This window comes from Squalius cephalus (genome assembly GCF_949319135.1).
Source record: "Squalius cephalus genome assembly, chromosome: 15".
NCBI classification, from domain to species: domain Eukaryota; kingdom Metazoa; phylum Chordata; class Actinopteri; order Cypriniformes; family Leuciscidae; genus Squalius; species Squalius cephalus.
The window spans coordinates 26104661-26128520 of NC_137136.1; the positions used below are offsets into that span (position 1 = coordinate 26104661).

At 37.8% G+C, this 23860-nt stretch overlaps 1 protein-coding gene across 5 annotated transcripts in view; it reads right to left on the bottom strand.

Annotated features, from left to right (window-relative positions):
- cobl (cordon-bleu WH2 repeat protein) overlaps nt 1–23860 on the bottom strand; it is a 100043-nt gene that overhangs the window by 26802 nt on the left and 49381 nt on the right. For all 5 annotated transcript variants that reach the window (XM_079895051.1, XM_079895050.1, XM_079895053.1 and 2 more), the window contains 2 exons: nt 19556–19726; nt 3763–4297 (listed from right to left, as the gene is read on the bottom strand). In XM_079895051.1, coding sequence (XP_079751177.1) covers nt 3763–4297; nt 19556–19726 — 706 coding nt within the window. The remainder of the gene's footprint in view (nt 1–3762; nt 4298–19555; nt 19727–23860) is intronic.

Here is a 23860-nt window from a genome sequence, read left to right on the forward strand (position 1 = left end):
TTATCCCCATATTTATTTTCAATGCGGAAATTCTGTGTAATAAGTGCTATGACTGTACCGTATCCCTTAAATATCTGACTAGTTTGAACTTGCCACGCTAGCAACTGCTCTCTCCGCAGAAGCTTTGCATTTAAAGAGCTAATAAAAAATGTAGACTCAGATCAATATTTTGTGTCTAATTGTTTACTTATGTGGCAAGTAGCCGTGTAATAAGCGGGATAATGTACATCCAGCCGGTTGTTATCTGAGAATATCTGAGAAATCCCTTCAGGCTGATGGAAGACACCTCCGCTTCGTGTCAGGGTCCTCATCACCCTGTCGGGGTTTATTCTCAGATAAGAAACGGCTGGATGTACTTGGTCTTGGCAGAATAGATCTGCTACGCTGCTGCTGATTATTTCTGTTTATGTAGGTCATTGCTGTAATATATATATATATATATATATATATATATATATATATATATATAATAAAGGGTAATGAAAACTTAAATAAGTTATATTATATAAATTTAATTAAATAATTTGCTCCCTGCTGTCAAGAAAAGGAAGTTAAGAACTGAAAAAAATCTAAAGCGTTTGTCAAGCATATTCACTTTCAAAATCTACAAAAATTCATGGAGGTTTCTATCATTTAAATGACCACAAAAATTACTTGAATATTAGCTCATTAGACATGATAATCTGAATTACTGTGATGAATGAGCTCAGTGATAAAGCAGTGTAGTAATGCTTGTACCAAGGCCACAGTGGGGAGTTTTTGATCTTTAGATTAGAATGACATTTTATTAACAGTAAATTCATACAGATTGTAAACTATATGCTGGAAAGATTTAAGACGATTATAAATTTACTACTCCCCTTCTATCGCCCCACTGAGTGGCCTGGCTGTTATCTAAATCAAAACTAATAAAGCTTTTTACCAATACAGATAAAAACAAAACCCCTGCTATGAGAGGCCAAAGTGTATGGGTCTTCTACTTTCCTAAGACCGCTCAGTGGGTGTGGCTAGGAGGCTCATCAAGGGAACGATGTCCACCTGTTCTTCCCTCTATAAAATCTTAGGCTACGTTCACTCTGTCAGTCCAAATCCGATTATTTGTGTATCCGATTTGAATCTGATCTAATATTATTGATGTCCACACTGTGTATCGCAACTGTTCAGATCCAATTTGTGTGTCCATGCAGCTCTTTCATTTTCTGAAATATCTGCATTGGTTTCTATAGCAATGATGTTGCGTTGGTAGGCATAAGCCAAAAACAACAACAACCGCAACATGGTGGGGTTTGCAATAGAGATATTGAGCTGTGTGCTGGACTACGCGTCTTCTGAGGCAGCGGCAGAACCGGAGGCTGGTATGCACAGCTTTTTTCCATGCTGTTGTCTCCACTATATTGTCATTTTCTGCTCGTCTGGCACTTTGCAACAACACAGCTTTGTTTTCGGCAGCGACTTTTAGCATGTTTCCTATAACAACGTCTGACATTTGCATTTTAAGTGGCGTGAGAAAGTCACATAAACCATGCGAAATCCGATCAGATCAGACTGAAACGGATTTCCAGAAATGCGATTTGAATAGGATGTACATATGGATGTAGCTCGAAACAGATTTGTAAAAAATGCATTTCATGTGATTTTCTTGCTGCTCACATTAGCTAATTCTGATCGGATTTCTATCGGATATGCACAAAAATTGTATTTGGACTGACAGTGTGAACGTAGCCTTAGGCTTTGCTAGTGTTGAAAGAGCTTGCTTCTGGTTGATTAGTGTTTGATTTTGGCTTTTGTTTGTTTGTTAGTTTAAGTATTTAGTATTAGTATTTAGTTTTCTATCTTTGATAGACTAACATCCATGCACCAGACAGACATTACAGATGACCATGTTTTCTTGTTTTTATTATATTTTTTATTTATGTTAATTAATGTTCATTCTTGCAAACCAACTCACTATGTCCTCCATTCATTTACCACGGCTTTGAGCCGGTCATGACAAAAGTGAAAGGGAAATGGACATGAATTACAAAATCGACTGTGTTAAAGTGAAGTGTACAAAATCGACTGTTTTTTTTCTTTCTTTTTTTCTATGCTGACTTCTTAATCCTGTCCTAAATATTTTAGACAATGTTATTAAATTGAATTATATATAGATTTATATCCTTTCATTATTTTTTCTATCTACAGTTCCTCTGCTTGCACCTTAAAAAGGTGAAATATCTACAGTATATATATATATATATATATATATATATATATATATATATATATATATATATATATATATATATATATATATTGCATAAGTATTTCTTGTTAAAAGAAGCTGGGAATGTGGCTCACTGTGTTTTGGTTTGATCCAGCGAGAGTGGAAATAAGAGACAAGGAAAGAGAAAATGGCCTTTTACCTTTATGCTGTCCTCTGGGGTTTCACCCATTAAGGCAACTGGGTTAAGCAGCATTTTACACCAACTATTTTGAAATGGCACTGTGCTTTCGACCCTGAAGTCAGGTGCTACATTAACCCTTAAATGTATAACGTGTGAAACAATGCGGTGCTCACATGTTAGGCCAAGCTGTTTTTTAATTTCATTAAATATTCATGCAGTTTGTATTGTTTCTGAGGTTTAAAATGTCGAATAGAGATGGCAAACAATCTTTCAAAAGACTTGGGACATTCACAGCGGATTTACAGTTCAAGTTGACTTTTCCAAAGATAGACTAGATGTTAATTAACTAGGTTGTGTTTCATGCTGTTTTCCAATCAATGTTATTAACCTCATGAATATGCAAATATATGATGTTATAAATGTCATAAAATTCAAAATTCTAAACCTAAATACTACCGATACTGCGCTCTGGTACTCGTACTAATTAAAATGCTCTGATACCAACAACCGATACCACACAGCATGTGTACAGTGTTTGTGTCCCGACAAAGAAACACCAACAACAGCATAACAGCAAAATACAAACCAGTGTCTGTGATATTTCTTTCCAAACGTAGGCGTCTATAGTTGTTGCGGTCTCTGTGTGCTTTTGTTACTTTTCCGCCTCTTACATTAATTTTACAACAGTCAAACAATGGCCAACTAGTGGAAGAACTAAGTAGCACAAAATGAAAATCAAAATCAATGCGCACGTGTGATCTGAGAGTATGGAGTAATATGCGTGGGTAAAAAAATTTGGGCTGCGTGTATATGGTGTGCACGTACTATGCTGATGACAGAATTTTATGTCACACACACTATACGCATCCTTTACTGAATGTGTAAAAAAAAACTAAGTATACTTTTGCCATTATTTGTACGTTGGAAACTGTTTACTGTATATTACCAGGGATATCTTGGCTGAGGGGTTGTATGTTGTGCTCTCAGAAATCAGTGACGTGTTATAAAGTTGGCCTGGAGCTGAAACTCGATATACTGGTCTTGTTTACCTGTTGTTCCCCCTCTAACACTCTAGATTCAATATTAAACTGATTTAGTGTGAGAGAGTGAGTGAAGGAGATGGTGAGTTGATGTGAAACTCAGCATGCACTTTTAGACATGCAGCTTCTGGTGTCAGTTTATCATTATCTTTCCATGTATAGGTCATGTGTTGAACAGGAACTTGTTGAAATGCCAGCATCGGCAATTTGCCAGCTTAATGAGCAATAATAATGCTGGAAAAGTTAAAGCTAATTCTATGGCTAGTTTCTGTTTACACTACTGCATTTTACATACATTTTTTTATGGATATCTCCAGAAACAGAGATTGTTACATTACCTATTCCACTATTACGGTTATTCTCCATCTCTTCCATTTTTAGCTCCATCTCCAGCACTGGGTCTTCGGGTGTTGGATCCTCTGAACTTGGACCTGGTTTTTGTTCTGGCATAGTGAGAGGAGCTGCTTCTTCCTTGTGCTCAGGCTCTGGTTCAGGCTCTGGTTCAGGTTCTAGTGAAGATGTGGTGTATGCAGCTATCACATGAGCCTGATGTGTGATAGGTTCTTCAGCAAGACTGCTGCTACTGGATCCTGCAGCTGCATCATCACCGCTGGAGCTACTGCAGATGGACCTGGCCGGCTCTGAATCCTCAATACTATGGCTTAGATCAGAGTCATCAGCGGGAGTTGAGGCTCTGGGAGCAGGCAGCAGGGTCCTTTCAACTGGCACGGGGTTGCAGGAAGCCCGCACAGGTGCAGTATGCACAGAGGTGGAAATAACTGGCTCGGGTGTACTGGGGGGCGGTGTGGGTGGAGGTGCTGGAGCCTTCCGCTTCTTTAGCTGGTTGTATGAGGACGGAGAGCCGAGGTTTATCTATAGAGGGGGACAGAAGACAAATGTAAATGTTTGAATGTATGGTACTTCAGGGTGGTTCAGGGTGTTGCTATGTGGTTGATAAGATGTACAGAGTGTTTTTTCTTACTGATGTCATTACTAGAATGTTGTGAGTGCATGTGTGTTGCTTACTATCTTAAGCAAAGGCACTCTATGTCTCTGCTTACACATGGAACAAACATGTGTTTGATGCAAGTGTATCAGACTTGTCCACCATACAAGCCTGGCGAAAATGCACCCAAGGCACATATTTGGTGGTCTAATTTGGCACACTACCATTTAAAAGATTTATTTGAAAGAATTTTTTTTTTTTTTTTTTTACTTTTATTCAGCAAGGATAGATTAAATTTATTAAATGTGACAGTTAAGATGTTTTTCGTTGTTAAAAAAAAAAAAAATTTCAAATAAATGTTGCTCTTTCTATTAATAAAAAAACTGTTGCGCTGCATCCCCAAGGGACTATGGGGAATGCCCCTGGCATGACAGGTGTCTAAAGCATGAGTCTAAACACGACAATGAACTTGACACCGGCAGGCAGCAGCCTATGACGTCACCACTGGTGTGACTGAGTATAAAAGAGCACCTGTGAAATACATCATCCTCTTTCTTGACTTCAGGAGACTGTTTGTTTGTACATGTGTGAGGAGCATGCGCGTTTGTGCTCATTGCAAGGATTTCTCAATGAAAAACTCTGTTTGTGCCGTCCCTATTCTCGAGGGATGTGGGACGCGCATTTGGGTGGAATGCTGTCGACTCTCCTAAGAAGTGGGATGCGCTAGGTATGATGCATACGCAAGACTTACTACAATAGACAGGCAAGGAGCTTTTTCTTTTCTGGAAAGGAAGGACTCTAGAAAGAGTCGTTATCATAAGGCCCCCGTCCTCTGAGCTCAGCCTGGGTCTAAGTTGTTAGGCTCTCTGTGAGCCTACTTGGTCACTGCTCTTGAACTAGACCCTATTTAGGCCTCTTCTCACTATAGAGAGTTGTTCTATTAGAGTCCACCGCTCCTCTGAGCTCTGCCCATTATTTTGTCAGGCTGCTAGCCCTGTTAAGTAGCTTCCTTGACAGGCATAGGACATAGTGTATTCGTCCTATGAGCTCAGCCATAGGCTAAGTGATTAGGCTCTTTGTGAGCCTCCTTGGCTGCTGTGAACATCGCTAGGCCTCCTCTTGCTATAGGGTATTATTTTATTGAGGCCTCCGCTCCCCCAGAGCTCCGCTAGGAAAGCAATTGTTAGTTTTAGGCTGTGAGCCTCCTTACAAGATAGCCTGATTGTGGGTTGTTGTTCTCTTGTTTGAGGCCTCCACTCTTCAGGGCTTCCTGAACAGAAGGCCTGAAACGCTGCGTCCCTTTGCCATGCTTTTGGTATTCCTGCACACATCTCCTTCAGAAAAGAAGTGGATGACGTATTTCACAGGTGCCCTTTTATACTCACGGTCGCACCAGTGGTGACGTCATAGGATGCCGCCTGCCAATGTCAAGTTCATTGTTTGTTTAGACTCATGCTTCAGATACCTGTCATGCCGGAGGCATTCCCCATAGCGACCCCTAGGGGACGCAGCGTCTCCTAACCATGGTTACATGAGTAACCTGAGACATTTTCAACGTTGATAATAAGAAATGTTAGCCTTTTATCATGATTTCTGAAGGATCATGTGACCCCAAGTGTATAAATGCAAATGCATTTTTTGTTATCCACATTCAGCTATGTAAGTGAAATATAATGATACTAAAATAAAATCTTATACATCACTTTTTATGAAATGAGTTATTACTGTAACCCTATGTGTTGTGGTTGCTTTGCTTTTGATTGCCTCCCAATTTAAAAAACAATAAACAATTATGTATGGAATTATTTCACTGGATTATACTTGGAAGTTGTTTTTTCCCCAAAGAGAGCACTTTAAAAAGTGTCTCCCCTTTTCTTCACATCTTTTGTTAAGAAACAATGTAAATTGCAGGTGTAAATATGGCCAACAATATTTTGGTCTCTGTATATGACTTGAGTCCCTCCAAGTCTGATCATTTAGGAAAGTAATAAAACACAATATTCTTCAACAAAATCCCAAACCAGTATAGACAATAGCAACAGTAGCCGCGTTTCCATTACAGATTTGCGCAAATGTTTTGCGCTATTATCTAAATATAGATAAAAAACTATTGCGAAATGACGGCGTTTCCATTAACCGATGTTATGCGACTAAAACGTCCTTTTTTCTCTCGCGATAAGTCATTCCAAAAATCACGGCAACTGACGTTGGTTTATAACATATCACAGCCAACGCATTAGACATTATTATTATTAATGGAAGGAGTACGTGGCGTGTTATCCAAGCATCAGGGAAAGACCCTTATAATGCGAACGACACATGGAGTTTCTGGGTGTTTCGCCCTCATTTCTGCTCCGAGGTTTTGATTGTGGCATTTCTTTGAGATTTAGAATCCAGTATTCCTATAGTCTAATTATTATTTTTTTTTTAATGAATTTAATAAAGAACTCTGTCTCGTATTCTGTCCAAACGATCCATGTAGGCTATTTTGTGTCCATTCGTTTTTCCTTTTTTAACCCGTAGTTGAAAAACGAAAAATGAACGGTTGTTGTCTTTTTAAAACGCAAAGTTGAACACCAAAATTTTAATTTGAACTGGCTACACCAACTGCTGCGCAAAAAAAAGTAAATATCGAAGAATTTTCAGATTTTTGTTTATGACTTTTTGCCCCTTTATTAAACATTTAAAATAGTCACAAATTAATATGGAAAACATCTCGATTTTACTGGTTTTCTAAGGCCAAATTAGAACCTGGAATTGATGTTTTCCCGCAGTGCTGAATGAGAAGAGCCATTAATATTATTAATAAACTATTGTTTTGGCTAAAATCACATCTCCATCTCCGCTGTTAAGCAGATGCGCTTTTAGAGAGAAATGCACCTTTCATACGAATTACAAAATCAGAAGGTATTAGCTTTCGATTCGAATTTGTTCGTTTTAAAGTGGACATTTCAAGCTTTAGCCTATATTTTGTTTCAGTTCTCGCGCTCCAGTTTACGGAGATCATGAAAGTGCGTCTGATTGTTTTCTTTTACTTTACAAAAGCACAACGTTTTATTTTGTTATTGTGAGTTTACACAAATAAAAGTAGTTGAGAATAATGTATTATTATTTTCTGTATGGCCAGAAATGATAGAGTATTTTTAAGTTGTTTCCACTGTTGATAGGAAAATGCAAGTGTTCACGCCCGCGCCTCTGTGCCATGCAGTGCGCGCTCCTCACGCTTTGTTCTTTTTTTGCATAAAAGCGTCTTCTAAATATAGCCTATTAAATGTTAAAATAAAATAATATAAAATAATTATTAGGCCTATTTGCGTAGCTATACATGGACCTCAAACACACAGCGTCTTCTAAGTCAGGTGACTGTAAATGCGCAAAAACTGTTTCCATTGCTGTTTTGCGAAATATTCCTTTTTCGAATTGCCTGAAAAACCACCTCATGAGAGCGTAAAAACTTTTTTGCGATAAACGGGAGTTTTTGCGAAATTGACGTGTTTCCATTGAGCGTATTTTTAATTCGCAATTTCAATTTGCGCAATTTGAAGGGTAATGGAAACGCGGCTAGTGAAGCTTCCATTAACAAGCCCCACTAATATAGAAGGCAAAAATGCTTCATGAGTTGCAAATGTAAACTGAAAGTAAACAAAAGACAAGCAACTTGAGATGGAAGAGATATAGAAGGATGTAAATTTCCTTTGGGGTCAATTTTAGATCACATCAAGATTGAACAGTTTTAACTTAAAACATGACATCAGTACAACAAGTTCCTCTCAGCTCAATGATGTAAATCTATATCATGAAGGGTGAATCACAGCCCTGCAGCGCAGATGTAATCAGATTTCTGGCAAATTCAGAACATTGTCAGAATGGGAAAAACAAATCAAATAAACTCTATTTTTAAAGACAAAACATTATAGATAGTAAAAAGAAGCCACTCTCCCTTTAAAAGGGGAAATTTTCTGCCTTTTTTAAAATCAGCTTGCATTGTATTGATTGATAAGCACAGCTTTATAGAGTGCTACAAAAATTCACACTAGTATTTAAGAATCGAATAGCTGCAAACATCGTAATTTCTGTAAAAACAAAAGTGCTGTACTGTACATAAATCAGCTTGCTTTGGCATTTCGAGACACCAGCAGTCAGCCTAAAAGACTCAATAGGCTCTATGCACGATCGCTATTGCGTTTTGTCTCAGCCCGCCCAGTTACATCTGGTGCTGTGTCGTAAGCCGTTTTTGCATTAGGTGGAGATAATGGCAAATTACACTCGCTGTTTACAAGAACTTCCAGCAGTTAACGTGAATGATGTTAACAATAGGCAGTTAGCTGTCACACCTAAGAGTAAGAAAGAGAAGGGCTTTAAATTATATATTTTGAGCTACATCGACAACTTTGAGGGTGAGTATTCTCTCATATCATGTGAAATCCAACTAGCGAATCGGTTTCTAAAATCGTTGTCTCCGTTTCTGAGAAAATTAATTTTATGAAAGTTTTGCCGCTAGTACATTTAGCTATAGAACGCGCTATGCGGAAGTAAAGACACTGTCTGAGATTCTACAGGAAATACGTCAGCAGCGTTCGTGCATAGAGCGTATTCCAGTACAATTCCATGTATGAACCAAGAAATCAAAAAGCTACAGTATGTTGGAAATGAACAAGCCTAGGAGGAATGTTCCTGGGTACATGCATGCACAAATGTGGGTCGGGGTGAGAAAAACATTGAACTACATGACATTCACACTCTGTATGTTGAGGACAAAAGAAATGGGTCAACATTGACTGTTTTAGCATTTGTTTAACAATTGCCTCCCTTTTGTAACTATTTATGTTTCGCTACTTCAAATAAATTGCAGCAGTTTAATTGATGCTTGTTCTGTGAACCCAACAATGCTTTGGTGAACCTCAGTAGCATATGTGACAGAACACAGAAGTAAATTATAAACATGAACTAAGATTAATAAATGCTTTAGAACAAGTGACCTCTTGTGAACACACATTGTTTCCGGACAGAACACTCATTGTTTACAGTTGTTTCCGGACGGCCCGTTTTCACTGTTGCACAGCGGTTTCCTGCCTGCCTGAGTGAATTGCGTTTGTAGCTCTGTATAGCTTTGTTTTAAAACTCTATGTTCTTTCTTGCCTGCCATTTATATTGGTTAATATAATTTAATCAGCATTATATATCTGATATTATCTAATATTGTTGTCACATTGATCTGACATCGCTAGTTTTAATCTAAATCGCTATCGCTAGCACTCACAATTTAATTTGTCTATTCTATTGTGGTTTGTTTTCCTATATGCTTGTAATTAAGCGTCTTTGTTCTTTACTTGTATCCTAAGAACCTTATTTAAAGGACACCTATTATGCAAAATTCACTTTTACATGGTGTTTGAACATAAATGTGTGTTGGCAGTGTGTCACAACCATAAAAAAATGATAAAAATCCACCCAGTGCTTTTTTATAAATCCCCATAATTCATAAGCAGTGTCTCAGAACAAGCCGTTCTCAGATTTGGGGCAAAGTGACATAGATTTGCACAAGCCCCTCTCACGACTGTTGATGGACACCGTTTTAGCGTAGACTCACCTTGAGTGAGCTGTACACAGTCTGCCATTGTTTCGATGCCGGTGTTGTGCCGAATTTCGACCCCCTGCCAAATTATTACCCCCCTCGTTGAAGTCAGTACCTGATTGCCTAATCCTAACCCCACCCCAAATCCTAACTCCTCCCCCACAACTAATCCTAAACCTACCAATGCTAGGGGGGTAATAATTTGGCGGAGGTCAAAATTCGGCACAACACCGGAACAGCTGTAGACAAGAATGTCTCCTAAGCGATTGAGGTGTTTTGTTATAAGATGTAAGAATGAACATAGCAGTCTTCATTTACTCTCGTTGTTACTCGAGGATGGATCTGTACCAACAGTTTGTGATGCAGCTTATAGTCTCCGGATCGATACTGGTCACGGCAATGATGAAAGGGAGAGCGCGCACTTTATTACAGTTCATCTAAGTCGTTTTACGGATATAAAGTTTACTAGTTTATTTAGCACCCCCTGAAAAGGTCTGATATATTTGTTTACTGTTAGTTGTTTAACGAGTGTTTTGTGTAATTCGCTGTGTATGTTGATGATAATGAAAGAGAGAGAGAGAGAGTTTATGGATAAGACTTTAATGCGCACTTCTTATACTGTGTTTACTCAGCTCTTACAGTGATTGTCTAGAGTAAAACTGACGCTTCATCTTTTTTGTGATGTACAATAAACTTCATTAAACTCATCAGCATATTTGTGGCCATCATTCGGACGGGGTCCGCTACAGCAGGATTGTATTAATAGTGGATAAAATCAGATGACAAATAAGTTATAACCATAATTGAACTAAACTAGACCTGTTCTATCTCCATATATAGCATATATTCTTTGGCTCTGTGGGCATAATTGTCCGACTCTGGGTCGAAATGAACACCGCTACTGAGAGGAGCTCGTGAGGCTCTACCCTCTGTGCCGGCAGCAGCAGCTCATTTGCATTTAAAGAGACACACACTAAAACGGAGCGTTTTTCTCAGCCCCATAAAGTGACAATTTAAACGTGCTGTAAAAAATTATCTGTTGGGTATTTTGAGCTAAAACTTCACATACACACTCTGGGGACATCCGAGACTTTTTTTTACATCTTGTGAAAAGGGGCATAATAGGTGCCCTTTAAAGCAAAAATAACCATATCGTGATATATATTGTTATCGTGAAAAAAAAAAAAAAAAAACATCACTCGTATCATTATATTAGGGATGTTAACCGATGACCGTTTGACCGATGGTTGATCGTATCAACGTTAACCGATCAAAGTTGTCGGTAGTCTGTTAAAAAAAAAAAAAAAAAAAAAAGTGATCTCTAAATTAGGCTATTATAGACTTAAATACAGTAGTAGCACATCATCTATGATGTATCACCTGAAAACGCGACACCCGCAAGCCTCTTCGGGTGAGAAAGGTAGCCAAAGCCAACCTACCGTGTCATCTATGCTAGCTGGTAGGAAATGTGACAAACAGCGCTCAGAGACTATTACCCAAAAGATATGCGGAATGATTGAAAAAGACATGCTGCCCCTTGACTTTGTCCATTGGTTTTATCGTGTTGCAGTCTATTAGGCAACATTCCGAATAAGATGGGCTTAGATTTGGAAATACATTACATCTACATTTCAGTGGTAACAGATAAGGTGATGATGATCATCATCTTTCTTTATTATTGTTAGCACTACCTCAAACTAAAGCGGCGTCTCTTCGGAACTGTCATTTTCTTAAATGAGTCGCGGCAATGTTTCAAATGAGCTTCTAACGCTAGACAAACACCTTTATTTTCAAAGCGATCACCTTGTACCCAAACCATTTCGAAACTAAGGAGCCATTTGTCCTCCGATTACATACAAGCTCCTCGGCGCCGCGTTTGCGGGACTCATGTTTCGCGCTGTAGGGGATTTAAAAAAAGTGACGTGAGTGGAAGGGCGGCGCTGGGGCACTGTGTGTGTGAGCGGGAGGAAGAGTGGCAGAGAGATGCGACAGAGTTGCGAAATTGCAACTCTGCGGCTCGAAATGGCTGTTATTTCAAATAGCGTAGCATATTTTAAACTAATTGGTTAACCGGTTTCAACCGGCTAATGAGGCTTGGTGGTCGGTCAAGAAAATGTTTAGTTTTCGCCATCCCTACATTATATAAGATTTTGGTCTTTTCACCAACTCCTAGATTAAATATACAAAAAGTGAGCAAAGAGCGTTACTTTAATGACTGAAGCTGTCAATAACTTCAGTTGCAGCTTGCAAATGCAGTGGTCAACGCAGCAAAATTGCTTTGTAATCAGAAACCTTTGATGTTCTTTAGATTAAAGAGCAAAAAAGGAATTTTCAAATCAGTTCTGCATAGTTGCTGGAGTCAAAGACAATTTAAACTATATTTCAATTCATTTTCAATTCAGTATAAATGCAGAAAAGGTTTCAAAAAGTACACAGAATCACTGTAGGCCTAGTTAAATAAAAATCATGTCTAAGCCATCATATGTTGCATGATGTATGTACATAATACATGAATCCTCATGGGGCTCTTAATCTGTGTGTGCACCACACACTTAACCTCTGACCTTTAATCTACAACCGAGCAGCACAATGTATGATTTCACTCCTCCGGCATGTTAAAGTTTTAATGTAAAGCGGATGAGAGAAGGGATGGAAGGAGTGCTTAATTACAGGCTATGAAGGCCAGGGTCTAACCGCACTCACACAGAGCAGTTGGGTTACATTTCACAGCAGGCTGGCTGATCATTCATCTTCCTGCTCCCTCCGTAACACTGCGCACTACTTCACCTTTCCCCTACATTGTGTTCAGAATGGCAAACACACAGCAACACAGCGTGCTCTAGGTTGTTCTTATTCATTCATGCACATGCATGTATGCAATCACAATCAGGGTTTTTCAGAAAAAGACCTTAGATTTTTGGGAAAAGCATGTCTTTAACTAGATTGGCCAGCAAGATTTCCCTGCTTAACTAACTGCACCAGACTATGCTGGTTGATCAGCGTCAATATCTTCAACAGTTTAGATGAAGAGCATCATGCTGTTTCACCAGCTAGACCAACACTAGCCAGCATGGAACTTCACACTGGTATTGTGCAAGATTCTCTATCACCCAAAATAATCCTGTTCCCCTTCCTCGATGTCTGATTAAAAACATAAAAGCGCTATAGAAGAATGAACATAGCAGTCTTCATTTACTCTGGTTGTTACTCGAGGATGAATCTGTACCAACAGTTCGTGATGGCTATAAGTAAAAAAACAGGTTAAGCTACCTAAGGCTACATAAAGAAAAGCAATTGTTAAATTGGACAATTTCAGCTTGCATAAAAACAACAATATTAAGAAATATTATGATAATGAAGAAATCACATGTATTCCTGTGATGGCAAAGCTGAATTTTCAGTTGCAATTACTCCAGTCTTTAGTAAGGTTGGGTATTGAGAACCGGTTCCTAAATTTCCAAGAACCGTGGATTTGATAAGATACGCGCATTTTGATGATTTATCTTATTAATTCTTGTGAATCTTAAAAAATCATATTAATTCCTGTGTGTGCATTTTAATGATTTTAAACCATTCACACGCAAGAAGACATGAAACCGAACTCAATTCGGGACTCACACGCTGTTTTCTGTGCTGCGCACACACCCAAAGCTCACGCAATGAAAGCCACCTCTCATATAATGAGCGAATACTGGGTTGAGTTCTCTTTCTCTTCTTGCAAGAAACGTCTTCTTGCAGTTGAATGGACAAATAAAAAAAAAAATATTTCAAAATATCCTCATAAACATTTGGTTTTTTATTAAGTGACTATATATATAGTGCTGTCACTAAATTTATAAATGTAATATTTTGTTATTACTTTTGTAGCAAATAAACCTGTGGTAATTTTCCACACAGTCTCCTGTAATCTCTCTCTCCATCTTTCCATGGCCTCTCACATACATTTGTTAATTATTAAGTTATATATTGAGATACTGAATATTAAACCCCAGGTCTCTCCCCTCTTAATCCTGAGGAATGTGGGGCCTGTGATGAATTTTGAGAGGTCTGCTAAACCCTGAACTATTTAATTACTCTGGCCTGTACCCTGGTCATGAGCTGGAATATTTAATTTAACCCGTTTTCATGGTGGGACCACACACAGTTCATCTCTCTCACACACACACACACACACACACACACACGTTTGTTTTCAATCTACTGACTTTTATTGTTTTTATACTGAGCTAATGGTATTTTAATCTCTTACTCCTAAATATTTCCCTCACACAAACCTTTTTGCATTTTACATTTTCATCTTTTAGATTGTCCTTTTGATGGTCACTTGGTTTCTATTTCTGCAACGTTATTCAGTTATTCAGGGTTACCTGCCCACACCGAAAACGTTTTGCTTTGCAACATCCTAGCACCACCATCCAGGGGAGAAGAAAGAGGTTTCCTACCCAATACCTAAACTTAACAACTACTTAACTAACTATTAACAAGCCGTGATTAGGAGTTTTTTGGGGCAAAAGTCATAGTAAATAGTTAGTTAATACTAATTTCAGTGGAAAGCATTTTCAGAAGTGTAATTTTGGTCCAATGAGTTTTCAGTTTGGACAAAAATAAACATTTGTCGCTGGAATCGTGTTGTGTTGGCAAGGATGCAGAGCCAAGTTTTAGGGGTCACTGATGTTTTTAGATGACAAAAAATAATAATAATTGACATGAAGATTACTGTTGTCAGCATTTGTGTAAATCAAGGTTTTTTTTTTATTGTTTTTACAATTCTTGACTTTAAAGAAAATTCTCTTCTCACAAAAAGCAACACATTTTTTTATTATTAAAACAAAAACTAAGATGCAGAGAATAAGTATTCCTACACTAAACATACACTTAATCCTCAAAGTAAACCTAAACAAACATCCATAAAGAGGTTTGCTTTGGCAAAATGAGTCATTCACACAAAACACAATGTCTCCCTCCTTACAAACATAGAAAAAGAGAGTTGTGCTGTAAACCGTGTGGTCTCGCGTAAGTGCCACACTTCTTTGTTGTGACCGTTTTATTTTTATCGCCCTATTCCAGGTCACATTTAGATCTCCACAGTGTTTCCTAATCAGTCATAAATCCAGCCACCACTGAGAAAAGCCAAGAAAACACATCTAAGAGACCAGCGTGTCAGTCAGAGTTACAGGGCCACAGTCAGATCTGTTTGGGAAGGAGGAGGGATGTGGAAAAAATAAACCACATTGTGGCCTTTCTAGATTTCTCCAGTGTGTAACTGCAGCATACAGTTGTCTATGAAGAATAATCCAAAGGGTGTGACAATAGCCAGAAGGTATCAATGACCTTTTACTTTGTGAAACAGACCTCCTCCATCCTCATGCAAGGGACATATTCCAATAAAAGTACATGCTAACTATTTTCTACAACTGAATAATCTTCTTTTTTTCTTTTCTTTTTTTAATATGTAGTAAGACTATTTAAATTGAAAGGCCAATGACTAATTTATCGTCTGCAGGCTCTCCTTCACAGACTGAAAAGAAGCTAAAAAGAAAATGACACAAATCAATCTTTTTACTTCACAAGTTTTAAAAGCAATTTAATTTGCTCAAAAGGTATATATAGCATATATGAGTATTTTATATTGTTTTCTCTAGATGTCGACATTAGCCATTGAAAAACCCTATGATAGGTAGATCATTATAGCGTAATGGTTTTACAGGTTAACTTAGGAAATGATGGCACACTAGAAGTTCTAGTCACTGTAATGGTAAAGATATTCAAGAATTAACAATGGATATAGGCCACAACATCTACAAAATGGTAAAAGCATTGTGTCACTGCAGCTTCTGTTAGAAGCTCAAGTTCCCATAGAAAGTTAGGTATTTTTTGATTATCTACTAAGCAACCATCCAGAACAACCTCAAAGCAATGAGCTAAAACCACAACAAACACTTTAACAACCACAAAGTAACATCCTGCAGTCTTAATTCGCCAATTGCTGCTACTGGATAATGGAGTCAGTGAGTCTGAAACAAAGCTATTGCATCGCTTCAGAAGACTTGTGCAAGAGCTGTATGTACCACTTTTATTTTAACTTGATAACTTTATTTACATTAACGCTTGTCTGCTTGTCTGGGACAAGTGGATTTTTTGAAGGGGCAAGTGAAAGAGAATTTTACTTGCGCGACCGAACAAGTAGCTTGATTAAAATGGCAATTACAAAAAATAACTAGGGAATCACAAAAACGAGAGAATGAAAGGTTGTAATTGCAATTGCATTGACCAACACAAAATGTCTTATTTTGTTTTCCCTGGAAGAAAGGAAGATACATTTTAGAACAACATGAGGGTGATGAAAAACATTGTCATTGTTGGACGAGTTAGTCATTTAAGAGTTAAAAATCACTAGCTATCGGTTTGCAGACCGACATCTTGCCAGAGAAGTAGTTTAAGGTCTCTGTCTCATGTGCAGACTGTTTTCATTAGCTTAGCTAACAAAGGGCTCTGATGATGTCATGAGAGGATAAGGGTGAGATGACCTTATCTAGAATCTTAAAGCAGCCCATTGTAAAATCCTCATCTTAGGTTTACAGAGGGAGAACATGTGATGGACATTTATTATTTGCTTGAGGCTAAAAAAAATAAACAAGACAATGTTTTTAAATACCTAAGCCCATTTAATTCTACTGGTTAATCTTGATAAATAAGACACCATAGAAGTTTCTGAAGATTGTTAGATGGCAGCTGCCTGATTCTTAGGGCCCTATCATACACATGGCGCAAGTGTTTTTTGCTAGTTTCAGCCCGACGCAGTTATCATTTTCACATCCTGCGCCACATTGTTTAAATAGCAAATGCATTTGCACCATTTGTGCACCCATGGTGCTGGTCTGAAATCAAGATGTGTTCAGGCGCATTGCTATTTTGAGGCAACTGAAATAGACTGCAATTTTTTTTTTTTTTTTTTTAAAGAGTGCATTAGTAATGTGTGCCTATAGGCAGGTCCACAACACACGTACACTTTGCTTTTTACATACAGAGGGATGCGCAGCAGTACACAAACTAGACAAATATGAAAAAATAAAAATATTGCAATGTAAAAGATATAATATTGTGTACATAAAGATATGGTGGAATCCGGCTTGTGCCACAGATGGTCTGCTTGCGCGCTTTAATCTAGCGCACGAGCAGATCCGTTTCCACTCTGGAGAAGCGTTCAGTCTTTCCGCATCCCGTCATGGCGCGAGCGCAACTGGCTTTCAAAGGGAATGGGAAATTACACTCTGATTGTTTTTTTGCACATTATGCCTAAAACACACCCATTACTCATTAAAGGAGTCATTGGATGCCCATTTTCCACAAGTTGGTATGATTCTTTAGGGTTTTCATGTAAAGTTTGTTTCATACTTTGGTTAAAATTCCTCAATGGTTATGTAAAACAACACCCTTTTTACCTCCTCAAAAACGGCTCTGTTCACAGTGACCTGTTTCAGTGCATGTGTCTTTAAATGAAAATGAGCAACTGCTCACCCCACCCCTCTCTTCCATGGGGGGTGTCGACACAAGACACGTAAAGTGCTGCCTTGGCAACCTGCCTTGGTGGACAGTATACAAATGGCTGAGGACGGAAATATGCTAATATGGGATAGTCAGTCAGTGGTCATGGGCAGCGCATGAGCAATATGACATCACATTGCTCAGAAAATCAAAACGGCTTGATTATTGAGATAGTTTAGGCTTTTTGAGGATAAATAAAAAGGAGTGAATGGATTTTTTTCATCGTATGGTGGTTGTGTCCACACACTGCAAAGACACATTTATATGCAAACACCATATAAAAGTGAATGTGGCATCTGATGACCCCTTTAAGAGAATAGGGACAACCCTTTTAGACCATGCTCTGGGCGCGTCTACCATTTTTCCCATCGTTAAACTAGCAAAAGTGGATTCGGACATGCCCTAACTGCACTTGCGCCGTGCGCTTTAGACCATGCGCTTATTTTATTAAAACATGGCCCCAAGTTGGAAATGGGAACATAGTTTGTGTAACAATAGCAACACATTATAAGCTGTTTGTCTGCATAAACTAAATGAAGCAAGGGTGTAGAGTTACATTCAAGCTATTTTAAGGCATGAAGAAGTTTTTTCACATGAAAAAACATTTAAATGTAATTTTGGTGATCAAAGATGAGTTTTAAGGGATAAAATTGTTGACTACAATGGGACTTTAAGTGAATGTAAACAGTCAAGAAAGACAACGCATGTGCAACAGTATCAGTATATTGGATGACTGATGACTTAAAGAGACAAAAGTATCCCTGCTGATGTCTATGTTTTTGATGTTCATCAAACAACAAAAGACACTGCAACAAAAAAAAAAAACCCTGCTGTTGACTGAATAACTTTTGTAATAAGGATATTTAAATGTATACAGTGAAGACTATGCAGTGTTGTTTTACATTTGATTACTAAATTCAATTTCTGTACCTAGTCTATATCTAATTCCTGTTAGATCTACCTAAAAAACCTGAAAAAAACTATTTATTTAATTTGTGCTATTGCTTGTAGTCTGATTATTTGTTCTTATTTTATTACAGACTGTTTACTTATCTTTAATAATGTTTGAAATGTATGTTTTATATATATATATTTTTTTTTTTTTTATTTGCATTGTTCTTGCATTCAATGTAAAAAGTCTGCCGACTTATATAAAAAATGCACTAGACAATGGTGACTCGAGCTTCAGTGTGTCCGTAGAGGGATGAAACTTCAAATATATTGTTCATACTTGTACTTAATGAATACAAGTCAGTAGATTAATATTGTAATTTTTGTTTTGATTATGTCACGGATTCCCAAATTCTAGAACTTTCAATGATGTGCCACTTTTAGATTTAGATTTACGCATTTGGCAGATGCTTTCATCCAATGCAACTTACATTCCATTCCAAGGTACACATTTACATTCTTATCAGTTATTGCTTTCCCTGGGAATCGAACCCATGATACACCTGATTCCCTGATTGTGTCCAGGTGTGCCTTGTTAGTCTATAACCTGTGTATATATAAACCTCAGTTTTACCTGTGTTCATTGCCAGGTCTTGTTTTGTGGGTGAGCTCAGTTCTGTTTTGTTTATTTGTTCCTGGAGTTCCCTTGTGTCTGTTCCTTTGTTTATTTCGGTTCTTTCATATCTTTAATAATATGAAAGGAAATCCTGCTCTCCTGCTCTCACTCATTTCTGAGTTCGCCAGCATTACACCTATACATTTTTTCAGATTTCCATTTAATTTGTTTTGCTGCAATTCAGAGTTTGTAATGTGACAGCTTCTTTGTGATTCATCTTTGAGCTGGTTAGTTTGGTTCTTGTGGTTCAATTTCAATGTGGTTTTGCATTCATAGCAATCAGTTAAACTGTGTAACTGCTTATGTATGGTAAGTTTTACATCCATGTAAGCTACAATATTAACAGAGCAGAGAATACATTCAGAGGTTTGTACAGTGCACAGGAGCTTTTATGCAAAAACCTAAAGACCTAAATGACAGCTACTCCAAGGAATTATTATTTAGACTGTGAATATTTGTCAGTGGTTATGATTGGTGTGTGTGTGTCACTGCTCAAACCTGTGATGCCAGAGGTAAAGTCTGTGTGGAAGCTGATGGGGGTGCTGGAGCTCTGCGTTTCTTTAATTCCACTTTCGGGGACATCTTGGAGATGTTCATCACAGACTGAGACTGACCAAGAGTGCTGGGACGGGTCTCCACACATGGGCCACTACCCACCACTGACATACCCTGAGCATAAAATAAAGAGAGACACTTTAAGAGCTATACGAATACACATTTAAGAACATGTTTAAAAAACATACATAATAAAAACAATTTGTCTATAAATATAAGTGCAAAGTAGAGAAAGTAGAGACTAGCTTAGTGCAAATGACAAGGTGTATACATATTGAAGGTGCATTGTACAGAGAAATGAGGTATTGTTGTAGGCAGTGGATCCTGAATTGTGTTGTAGGCAGTGCATCCTGAATTTAAAAGGGCAGCAATTTAACAGAGGACAGCAAATCAATAACATTTGGGCTGGAAATGTCACGACCTGCTTCTGGAGTGTGGCTGAGTTCTGAGGGCTTTACCCTGGCCCTGACCCCACGTTTATACACCATTAAACAGCTGCGCTGATAAGACGGTTAAAAGGGAGGGACTCAAGACATAAACTAAACTAAAACAGCTGCTGACATCTTCTGATTAAGTTTTACACTAGTGAATTTCTAGAAGCAAAAAACAAAACAAAAAAAAAAGACATTAAAAGCATAATTTTGAAATTCATTCTCAGCCTGTGACAAAGGCTATGTGCAGAACTGAACTAAGAATCAATTTAAATTCCAATTCAATTCCTGAATTGCATAACTGAAATTTTCATTTTCATTTAATAAATTCGTTTTTAATAGTTTTTAATGGACTATGGAATTTGTGGTTATACATATTACTAGTACACGTTTTAGCTCATATTACATAATCAAAAGATAACATTTTGATATCACTTTTTATTTTATAAATTTATCTTAAAACATTGCAGACCAGCGGTTCTAGCTTTTATAGCGCCCTGGGCGAACTACCCCTTCTGCCACCCCCACTCCCACCCCAAACTCCACAAAATCACAAACAGAGATAAATTGGTAAGACAAAATAAAAATAAAAAACCTACAATGCAGAAAACACACAGAAATAAAGGAGTGACACTTTAACACATCCACAATGGAGAACAAATGAAAACACACACACAAATACAAACAAATAACGTTATGTTTAGTTTCATTGTGTTTTAATTTGGTTTTGTTCTGTTCCTGTTTGCTTGAGTTCCCAGTCATTGTTAGTTGCCAAGGTTTCCGATTTGAGTTAAGCACCTGTTCCAAGTTATATTGATTAGTCCCTTTGTGTATTTAAAACCTCTGTTTTCCTCAGTCCTTTGTTCCGCATTAAAGCAACACTTAAGAACTTTTCCTCTTTGGTCCCCCTACAGGTTGGAAGTGGAATTGTCCATTACCGCTGTCGTAAATGGACGATGTCCACAGACAAGGTAGAGTATGTTGCATAATTTTATGAAAGTATGATGTAGAAATGAAGAAAAACAAAATAATGACTATTGTAACGCTTGCCGTAAAGCAAGTTAAATTTGTAGTTTCTTATGTCTCATTCGAACTACAGAAACGCTACCCGATCTGGCAAACTTGCATAGTGCGGTTATAGCAGATATAGGGCTGCAAAGCGAATGCAGAAGTGCCTTTCACTCTGTTACGACTTGATAAACCACTGAAACGATTTTGGAAACATTATTTTAAGGTAAAAAATAATCTTTAGTGTTGCTTTAATGTTATGTTCATGTGTGATGTGTAATGCTATTGCCCTTTGTGGTTATTCAAAGTCCATTTCTTCATTCATTCTGAGTCACACGTTTCTCTGGTGGATTTACTACACGCTCAACGTAACACCGCCTTACTTTTTTTCCCAATAATCCATTACACTCTCCATATACTTAACAATGCAGAAGATATAGTACATTGCTATTTCCATATCATTGTGACTTTAATTTCAGAAGTTTGTCCAACCTGGCAGAGACAGCTACAAGCAAGCCATTCTTCCACTCCTGAAGGAGGTTTAACACCGTGGTTCTTTCACAAGATTTTTTGTTTGTTTGAGTGGTACAACATTCAACTCCTGGCTAAATCAACAGCGTGAGATTGAGGTGTGACTACCTGTTTAGTCAAACAATTTTGAACTGGAAAGGGTGGTAAAAAATGTCTGAGAAATCTGTTTGAAAGCAAACATTTTTTTGCAATTTGGTTTGTTGCTGCTAAATGTCACAAATTACACTCTTCACCTTACAAACAAAAGTAGAAAAGCAGGGACATGCATTAACATACACACACAGAGGTGTGAAAAGGATGTTTCTTTAAGAGAGAGCAGAGAGATCTGGCAAAAACTGAGGAACGAGACTGGATTTTCTAGAACATTGCATGGGTGTTTGAGTGAGTGCTCAGCTGTTGGTTGGAACGAGAGAGAGAGAGCGAGAGAGAGAGAGAGAGAGAGAAGGTGAAGGTATGCAGTCTTACAGCTTGACTTGGGAAGAAAGACTAACAAACAGACATATGATCTAAACTATACATAATACTAGGGACAAATACACACACCAACACAAACAAACACATGGAAAAAGCACAGAGACAAAATAATCACAGCTCTCCTATCATGGCCACATGCTTTCATTAGACGCCACAACCTCCCAGTAAAAGTTTGGCGTTCTCTTTAACTTTTTTTTTCACCCTTCTCTGCCCTTAGAACGGAATGTTCAAAGTGGGAATGGCTATTAGTGGGTTGTATAATCGGAAATCAGTTACTGCGACGTGTTGAAAATGGCTCTTGGCACTGTCTGTGATATTGTAAATAGTGTGCACCTAAAACTGGTGTAATTACAGGGGGGAGCATCGAGAGCAGGGAAGAGCCCTTCATAAAATATGGTGATAGAAATAAAATAACTGGCATATTAATGATGAATTATGGATGTCCGGGTGTGTCTGAGTGTCATTAAAAACACAGCGTGTTTCTCAGAGAAAAGGAAACAGATGTACGGCGCACTGTGGGGATAAAATCTCTGGAAGATCAAGTGTGTGAGTTTACCTACTTATCCATTATATTGGACACACATTTGTACCCAGAAGTGAACTGAATATAATAAAACCTCCTTTTGGGGATGTCCTTGTTTGTAAAAATGGTATTAAAAATAAAATGATTATTATTATTTACAGTAAATGCATAAAGTTTTCAGTTGGGGTTAGACTGTAGTATTTATAACTAGCTTATATAGCAATAATAGTCTTATAGTCAAGATTAGTCTAATAGTCAATACAATTTCACAATTCAGATAACTGAGAAAGAGAGAGAGAGAGAGAGAGAGAGAGAGAGAGAGAGAGAGAGAGAGAGAGAGAGAGAGAGAGAGAGTGTGTGTCTGTGTGTGTGTGTGTGGGGGGGGGGGGTTGTTGGGGGGTTTACTTGTGAGGGCCAAATGTGAAATATTATACCAACCTACTAGTGAAGACAATTTTCTGGCCATTTTACTAGTGTTTTGCACATGTTTCTGTGATGTGTAGGTTTAAGGGTAGGGGTTAGGTTAAGTCATACAAAATATCATTAACCTGATATAAAATGAATGGAAGTGTCTATGCAATGTCCTCACTAATACAGTGCAACAAACGTGTGTGTCCGACGCTGTGCGTGCGTGCGTGCGTGCGTGCGTGCGTGCGTGCGTGCGCGTGTGTGTGTGTGTGTGTGTGTGTGTGTGTGTGTACATTCAAATAATGCCACAAAAGGGTCATCCAAGAAGCAGAAAAAAGTCCTAGCAAAGAACTCTGAGATCTTGTCTTGCTCAGAAAAAAGTGATCCTATGCAAATCTATCCATCTGAATGTGTTTTGAACAGTGATAGTGAGTATAGGAAAATAGGAAAACTTAAGAAAATCTTGTTGGAAATCAAAACCGTATCATCTGGTCAATTCAGTGTGAGCGGGAGATCACGTTTGCCCGAGTGATTACTGACACCTAGTGGTGATACCTGAAAATAAATACATTGGATGGTGGGGATTTCTGAAACGCACTGTAATTTCTATTGAAAGAAAATAATAATTAAGGACACACATTTTCATTAATTTAGATTTATTACCTTATATCATAACTGTATGTTTTAGTATATAGTTATTATTGTTGTTATTATTATATAATAAATTATTATATATTCATGAATATATTATTTATGTTTTTTATACTAATCAATCAGCATTCAGACCAGAAGTTCTGGTGCAGAACTATTCTTTTTTCAAGTGTAGAATTTCTAAAACAAATTCCATTACTATTCTGTAAATTGTATTTAAAA